This window comes from Quercus lobata, chromosome 3, assembly GCF_001633185.2.
Source record: "Quercus lobata isolate SW786 chromosome 3, ValleyOak3.0 Primary Assembly, whole genome shotgun sequence".
Lineage (NCBI taxonomy): Eukaryota > Viridiplantae > Streptophyta > Magnoliopsida > Fagales > Fagaceae > Quercus > Quercus lobata.
In genome coordinates, this window is record NC_044906.1 from 1,112,626 (window position 1) to 1,121,631 (window position 9,006).

A 9,006-nucleotide genomic window follows, 5' to 3' on the forward strand; every position below is an offset into this window, starting at 1 on the left:
TTTCAATTTAAAATCTAATTGAATTTTCTCTCATTTTTACCTTTGTGTGTGTTTGTATATATATATATATATATATATGTGTATGTATTTGTTGGCTACACTGTTGCTTTTCTTCCATCCCAATACTGTACCTCTAGGCTCTAGTTAAATCCCAAACCCAGATACCACTTGATTTATTGAATCATTTCTTTATATGTTAAGCCCAGCGAAGGAAGTTTATCGAAAAAGCCCAGCTAAGGTAAAATTATGTAACAAAATTACAAAAGTTACTAGAAAAAACAAATAAGAAACCAAAGAAAAAGAAAAAATATTCAGCAAAAAAAAGAAAACCAAAGAAAATAAATAAAAAAGATTTAATTACAAAATAAACTTTCTAACCTTGATACGTTTTTAATTTATTTTTTATTTTTAGTCCTTTCAACTTCTCAATAGTCCTTCACATAATAGCACCATTAAATTCACTAAAACAGTATTACTTTTTAAAGGGAAAATATCACTGCAACTACCGGTAAGAATTGATGGAAGAACTAAAAATTGATAACATATTTAAATTGAAGGATTAAAAAAATGAAAAAAAAAATTGAACGAATAAATTGAAAGGATATAATTTATAATTTAACTAAACAAAAAAACAGTTTTTTTTTCTTTGAATAACAAATTTGGGGATTAAAATGTTTCTAAAAAGTAAAAACAAACAAAAAAAAAGTCCAGTTTCCAGTCCATGTTAGAGAGAGAGAGAGAGTGTAGAAAGGGGCCAGAAGGGGGTTTGACTTTCGTGTAATGAAAATAGGAAGATCTCTGCTGCTTCTCTTTTTATTCTTCTTCTTGTCTGAGCGCAAGAGTTAAAGACGGCATAACTAAACACAACACACCAAAACAAAAAACACAGCTTTTCTATTACAATCACTCTCTCTCTCTCTCTCTCTCTCTGATGCCACCAGTCACTTTCTTTGCATCACTCAGATTCAATCACTGTAAGTCTCTCTCTCTCTCTCTGACATAGTAAATCTTTGATACCCAGTAACTCATTTCCTTTTCATCTCTTACTTTTAAAGCTCTCTCCTTTTCTTACTTTAGTTGAATACCCAGATCAACTTTTGGCTCCAAGTGAATCTTGGAAGCCCCAAATCGTTGATAATTGAATTTACTGTGACTGTCTGAATGATTTTATGTACTTTTGATTATGTGGGTCTATGTTTATATGCATAGATATGCTTGTTTATGTGGGAAAAAAAGTTGTATACTCGGATCAATCGAAGTTCCTATTTACTATGTTTGGATCATGTAGCTAGAGATAGAATTGGATTTTAAGTTGTAGATTCTTGAAGTTATTTTATGCTTTCCAGTTGGTTGATTGTTTGAGATAATTCTATGTTACTGAAGGTCTTAGATGTGTATGTTTATGTGGGTGTGTAGACTATGTTGAGCAATGAGATTTAGATTGAAGAAATGGGGTGTGTAATCAGTCGAGAAGTGTCGGGTATAGTATCTGAGGCAAATGAGGATAAGAATTTGAGTTCTCAGTCTAATAGGAAGGTAGATGATGTTCCAGCAAGGAAAGTAGAGAGGAATGATGTTGAGGTCCATAATGGTGGGATAAAAAAGGAGGAGAAGGATGGTGGTAATGGGGGTCAGCGGCCTCCAGGGGAGAAGAGAAGGTCTAGGGGGAATCCAAGGTTGAGTAGTCTATCAAAGCAATTACGAGGAGAGCAGGTTGTGGCGGGCTGGCCACCGTGGCTCACAGATGCTTGTGGGGAGGCACTCCAGGGGTTGGTTCCACGAAGGGCGGACACTTTCGAGAAGATTGATAAGGTTTGATACCATTTGTTTTTTGGAAAATGGTTTAATTTGGGATTTTTTTTAATGCCCTCTTGAATGACGTAGCCATTGCTGTTGTGCAATTAATTGCAAAAATTATGTTTATTGTGTTTCAAAATGGGTAAATGCATGTGTCCTGTCATTTGAGATGCATTCTTCAAGAATTTTCTTTCTTCGATTGCATCTCACAAATGATGTGGCAATGACATGCTTGAAATCAATGCCCAATGTTGGTCAATATATGTTGAAATAAAGGAAAAACACGATGGCTACATCATTTGAGATGGGAAATTTGTGATGTATAGGGTTAATTTTGTTTTTCTTTGATTTAATTTGCGCTTTTGATTCTTTTATTTCCCACAAACTTTTTTTGTGATGTTAGATTGGGCAAGGAACATATAGCAACGTGTACAAAGCTAAAGATATATTGACGGGTAAAACTGTTGCACTGAAAAAGGTTCGATTTGATAATTTGGAACCTGAGAGTGTGAAATTTATGGCTAGAGAAATTCTCATTTTGCGGCGACTGGATCATCCCAATGTTTTAAAGTTGGAGGGTTTGGCTACGTCAAGGATGTCTTGTAGTTTGTATCTGGTGTTTCAGTACATGGAACATGATTTAGCTGGACTTGCTGCTAGCCCAGCAATCAAATTTACTGAGGCTCAGGTTTGCCCATGTTTGCCTTGAAAGTTAAAGTTAACAAACATGTTTTGGTATACTTGATATTCTGTTCCTGTTACTGCAGGTCAAATGTTACATGCATCAATTACTATCTGGACTTGAGCACTGTCACAACCGTGGGGTGCTTCACCGTGACATTAAAGGATCGAATCTTCTTATTGACAATAATGGAATACTCAAGATTGCGGACTTCGGGTTGGCTATTATCTGTGATCCAAACCACAAACGGCCTATGACTAGTCGGGTGGTCACTCTTTGGTATCGACCTCCTGAACTTCTTCTTGGAGCTACTGATTATGGTGTGGGCATTGACCTTTGGAGTGCAGGTTGCATTTTAGCTGAGTTATTGGCTGGGAAGCCAATTATGCCTGGTCGTACAGAGGTAACTCATCACTCTCTTCTTTCTCTTTGTTTCATACAAAGCATCATAGGTCAACTCTCTACTTCAATATTAATAGCTCTCTAGTCATCTTTTATTTTTTACATGCGGTTGTAATGGAAGCCCTGCAAAATGCTGTCAGAGTTTGTTGCAGTGTTATTTATTGCTTGAGCATGTATTTTTTTTATATTTTATTGTATTAATATATTGTTTTTGTTGCTATTATAGCTGAGCTTTTACTGGCCTGTTCTCATCTTACTCAGAAACTTAAATATGGGGAATGGGATATGATTGTGGTAATCTAGTTGGCGACATTGCTTGTTAATTTGAATTAAAAGGCCTTCAATTTTGTGCTAGGATCATATTTCTATTTTGGATTATTATAAAATCTTGGATCGGTTAGATTTTTTTGCATCTTACTGTTTTGGTTTCTTCTACTTTAGATATGGAGCCTTTGTTTTTCAGTGTATGGAAAGTTGTATTGTCTTTAAAGCTTAAATATAATCTCTTTTCTTCCTCTTCTTGTTACTGATTTGTAAGCAGAAGTGAGAATATTGTTTACTTAGCATATCATGTATAGAGTTTGCACTCCCTGTCATTTACTGCATTTTGGACATAAATATGTTAGCATTTGTATTAGTACAGGTCTGATATCTTTACTGCTCACTTAGGTAGAGCAACTACATAAGATATACAAACTATGTGGCTCACCATCAGATGAATACTTTAAAAAAGCAAAGTTGCCAAATGCAACCTTATTCAAGCCCCGAGAACCTTACAAAAGATGCATAAAAGAGACGTTTAAAGATTTCCCACCATCATCATTGCCCCTTATTGATACTCTTCTTGCAATTGATCCTGCGGAACGTCGGACAGCCACAGATGCATTAAGAAGTGAGGTGAGTCTTGATGTATTTATGACCAATCTTTTTCAATTAACTTGCTTGACCGTATTCTATTCTTGTCATCCCTTGATGTTGATGTTATGCCTTCTTGATCAGTACTATATTTCTTTCTCTAATCTCGACAGTTTGAGTTTCTCTTGGTTTCTTTATTTATGTTGGGAGCTTGCAATTTTCTCAATCACTTATGAAGCTATGCATTTTAATCCTTTAAACTAGTAACTGTGTAGTAATGGAGTTGTTTACTTAAGAGTGATCAACAGTCCATTGCAGGTCTAATGTAATGGTTTGGTTTCTAAAAGTCATTATTTCCTGTCGGTGCTAATTGATTTGTTGGTCTGTAGTTTTGACCATACACAGTAGAGATTGTTATTAAAAATAATTACAAATTCGTTAAAGATCAAGTTCTTCATTTTTCCAGCTAGCTATTTTGTAATAATATGCAATCATATCTGTTTATAATACAGACTTCTGAGCACCTAGTTACTAAGAAGGAACAGGACACTGGACATGGTAATTATTGTAAAATTTGGACATTCTACAGTAGGGACACATGGCAATTTATTAATTAATTATATATATCCGACATTATGTTGAAGTTGGGATATATCCGACATTTAGAAGTTAGAACTGTGAAGAAGGATCTGCTGTAGAAAATGTTAACCTACTTCTTACTGGCAGCCACAGAAATTAAACAGTTCTATCTTACTTACCCTATAATTTTAAGTGAAATGAAGTCACTGTGTAAAGTGTTAGGCATCAATGAGGTTGATATCAAGTCATGGAGATGATAATCCTAAAAAATTTGACTAGGTCTGCACACTACCTACTTAATTATTTAATTCTGAACTTGTCGCTTGTGTGATATCCTTCTAAAATTGTGCCTATATTCTTCCAATTTTTCTCTTTTCCCAACTTTTTTGTTGTTGTTGCAGTTCTTCACAACAGAACCTTATGCTTGTGAACCTTCAAGCCTCCCAAAATATCCACCAAGCAAGGAAATGGATGCTAAACGACGGGATGATGAAGCTCGGAGGTTTGGATGCTCTTAACACCCTGCATTCTGCTACTAAATAATTGATTTTTTATGACAATTTATTTGAAAATTGTTCGTATTGCTAAAGTTCTGAGTGATATCATTTGCTGGGGTCAAATCATTAGGAAGGGCTGGTATAATTTAGGCTTCTATATTTATTGCTTTGGTTAATATGGTAAGGGGCCTAGTGCAACCCACTTCTTCTCTTAATTTACTCTCATTATTTTTCTTTTTTTCTTTAAAATATCTGAATTTTGGAAAACCTCCTTATGGTCCGGCCTACCTTATTGCCATGATTTTTTTAATGCATATTTCTACAATTATGCTAAGCTTAGACCTCATTGTGGATTGAAGCATATTTGTATTTCTTATATTTGCTGAAGATGTGTTGATTATGATAATGGTTAAGAAGCAGATGATTTAGAATCATTAAGTATTGGAGGTCAAGTAGGTGATTTGTCGGATGTGGTCTCCATTTCTGTGCATTGATTCTTATTGTGCATTTCAAGCAGATGTGTTCTTATTGTGCATTGATTCTTATCTGTTCACAAAGCACTATTTGTCAAAGTTTCTCTTATTGCCAGTATGTGTGGTGCAGATTAAGAGCTGCCAGTAAATCCCACGCTGAAGGTCCAAAGAAAACACGTACACGTGACCGTGCTGCTAGGGCATTTCCTGCTCCAGAAGCCAACGCTGAGCTTCCATCTAATCTTGAAGTATGTCTGATAAGTTGCTTCTATCAACCATCCTCTTTTTTATTTATTTAATTAATATTTACTTTGGCTTACTGAGCTACTTCAAAAACATGGCTTCAAAATTTATTATCTTCTACGAATAGATAGCCAGATGAAGTAACTTACTATTTCTTGAAGAACATATTATGACTACCCTCTGTGTGTCTCTCCCACTTTTATTCTTGTCCTCTAGGTGCTGGAGTTGACACTATATTCTTTCATTACTGATGTTTATAAATTACAAGCTCATTTTATTTAGAAACAAAAGTGGAAATTATAACTAAAGGTGTCCTTGATAACTGAAAATTGGCAATGTGAGATTAGTTATTAGATGTTTCATGACAATAAAGCCTCTCTTCATTTATAATCTTGATTCACAATCTGGCTTTTATATCTAGTGGTCTTTGGTTGTTTGTCACCAATTTCCATTTATTAATTTTGAATTATTGAGAATGCCAATGAGTAAATCTAAATGAGATGGGGAGAAACTATTATTGTGTCTCACAAGCTTTAAATGCAACAATCAAATTACTTATAAAAAGAATTAAGAAAAGTGCAACACTCAAAACATAGTTGAGCTTCTTTCCAAACCTGTAATGACCATGTATCTAGTAAAAATGTATCTCATTCTCTCCTGTGTGGAGATGTTTTCCACACGTGCATGCCCAAACACTAAGTAATTACCAACATGGATTTGAAATTAGGTGATTAAATATTGTGGAATATATAGTAAATGTATGAGTGCTATTGAGCGTCCTTAATATTCCATACTGCTTGTCTTCCTGTCCTGAATTGTAAAATGATGTTTCCTGTCTCCCTGGTATTGCTTAATGATGAAGCTACTATATTCAGTACTATATGAGATGCTGTCATAGTTAGTAGTTTGTGTACTGCTCATATGCTTAATTATCCAGATGTTAACAAGAGCAGAATATGTAAAATAGGTCATATGAAGCCTATGGGGCTCATGGACCATGGCTATTGAAAAGAACTTTCATTGAACAGAGAACAATATGAAAGTTTGTTCACTTAAAATAAGCTTAAGATTTTTGGGTTAGCCAATCCCATATATTTGATGCAGCAGCATAGGCTCCTAGGCTCCTCAGTGTGTGAAAGATCTACATGCATACAGTTTTAATGTCAGTTCAACCAAACTTTATAGTTGCTCTTGACTCAATCAGGTTTTAGTTCCCGTTTATGTTTCTTGACTGTTGGCTTTCTTCTGAAACAGAGAAGGCGTTTTATGACCCATGCAAACGCAAAGAGCAAGAGTGAGAAGTTTCCTCCACCACACCAAGATGGACAACTTGGCTTTCCCTTGGGTGCTTCACATCATATTGATCCTGCCAATGTTCCTCAAGATGTCCCATTTAGTTCAAGTTCATTAATTTATTCAAAAGATTCGCTCCAAACTTGGTCAGGTCCATTGGGTGACCCTGCTGGCCTTGGTGCTCCAAGGCGGAAGAAGCATGCTGCAGGTGATGAACGGGAAGCATCAAAATCACAGAGAGTTACCCACAGAGACAAAATTATTGATGTTCGTGATAAAGGAAAGAAAATTATGGCTTAATCTTTTTGAATGCATACATCAAGATTCAGAAGATCTGTTAGGCCTAAGCTTGCTCACAGTTTCGATGAAATCCTACTGCAATGTAATGCAAGTCTATCCAATAAGCCTGCTTTTCGCATAGAGGGATGTAAGTCATTGGTTAAAAGTGCGGGGGTATAATCAATTTTTCATTTTATAGTCCCTTACTTTTTTTTTAATCCCCAAAAAGATTTTTTTTTCCCCTGCTCAATTGTTGGAAAAGTGAGAAAATTCATCCTATTATGTAAATCTTTTTCTTTTTCTTTTTAAATCATTTTTCCTTGGTTCCACAGTTCCTTGTGTTGAAAACTGAATACTGCTTAGAATAGTAAAAAAAAGAATCTAATAAATGCAGCATAGCACCATTCTTGTGTTTGAAGTTTTGTTCAGCAATCTAGCTTCTCAGGATAGATGGCTTCCAAATGCCGTTCTCAATCTCTAATTTTCTTTGTACTTCATGCTAAAGTCTTGGACCTATTCTATGTATTGACTCTCATTGGATTGTTATAAGAGATTCTTTTATGAGTTGGTAGTTGTTTTTTTCAATGCATGCCATGTGCTAGTCAAAGAGCCATGCTGTGTTCCTTTTCGTGATAATTTTTTAATATTTCATAAAGCAAATGCAAAAACAAAATAGAAAAAAGGCAAACAAAATTTCTGGAGTATCTCAGCATTCCTTAGCCAGCAAGTTGCCTTTTTTATGGGGGTCATTGTACATAACAGAAGTCAGAATCCGAAGCTTGAGAATGATTCTGTAAAACTTTTCCTCAGTCAACATATTCCTCACAATTCTTTTTTCATGTGATGCATGTTGCTTACATTTAAAAACTTGAACTTAAATCCTATCCTAATTTTACCTTACTCTTTCTTGCATTTAAGATCTGCCTATTAGTGTAAAGAGTTTTGTAGTTGAATGGAACACGTAATTCTCTTATTGGAGAGAATCTGATTCTAATCTCCCTTTTGTTACTAGTTGTAATGGAAAATGACAATTTCTCTCAGTTGAGAAATATGTTTTACGTGAATGAAGCAATCGCTTGAAACCGTGAAAAGAAAAAACAAATGCCAACGTTTTTTGATAAACAAATGGGATGTGGACATGAATTTTGTGCATTTCATTTGAGCATTTGCTTTAAGTGTGGTAAATTAGCACCATAATATAAACTGATGCGTCCATTGCTATGGTTCTTATGCAAATTATATATATATATATATATATATATTTCTACGTTTTCAAGAATAGATGATGGTTGTTGCATTTAAAGAGGGGGAACAATTAAATTTTTTTTTTAACATTTTAATGAAATAGATTATATAATTAATAATCTTGTGTAAGTGTTTTGAAAAATTGTTTGCTAAAATAAAAAGGTAGGTTCTTATTCTAAAATACATGGTAATTTTTGCATAAACTAATATGAATATTGTAAGGACTCAATTTGTAACAATCCCAAATTGGTGTATTGGGTTCGAACGTTAAAGGCCTAAACAATAAATTTATAGAAAGTGGGCTAAAAGGCTAAGTCTCGGTCACCGGATAGTGGTTAGTCATGGTGTTCAAGATAATTGCACAAGGGTGAACCGTGCTTGCCCAAAAAGGTTTTCTCCTTAGCACGGCCTGGGAGGCTCTAGTTCTTGGCCCCCCTCCCAGGAACTTAATGTACTTATTATTCCTTTTACTTTTTGTTCTCATGGTTCAAGAGTCGACCCTTTTGGCCCATAAATTCTTATATTATATAACCCCTCTCAGTTAATCCTGACCTTCCATGTGTTGATCAGGCAGGTGACTACTTGAGTGCTTGTCCCATCAGCTGCCTTCCCCCACTTTCTGTTAGTTGCAATAACCGAAACCACACTGTTTAGGGGTCTT

At 35.0% G+C, this 9,006-nt stretch overlaps 1 protein-coding gene across 1 annotated transcript; it reads left to right on the forward strand.

Annotated features, from left to right (window-relative positions):
- The first annotated feature begins 709 nt into the window (after positions 1-709).
- LOC115980042 (probable serine/threonine-protein kinase At1g54610) lies at positions 710-7,685 on the forward strand. The gene is made up of 8 exons (XM_031102239.1): positions 710-974; positions 1,417-1,812; positions 2,201-2,485; positions 2,565-2,882; positions 3,551-3,778; positions 4,717-4,817; positions 5,416-5,533; positions 6,783-7,685. The coding sequence occupies exons 2-8, from the start codon at positions 1,450-1,452 to the stop codon at positions 7,119-7,121; spliced, it is 1,752 nt and encodes a 583-aa protein (XP_030958099.1). The 5' UTR covers positions 710-974; positions 1,417-1,449; the 3' UTR covers positions 7,122-7,685.
- The last annotated feature ends 1,321 nt before the right edge of the window (positions 7,686-9,006 follow it).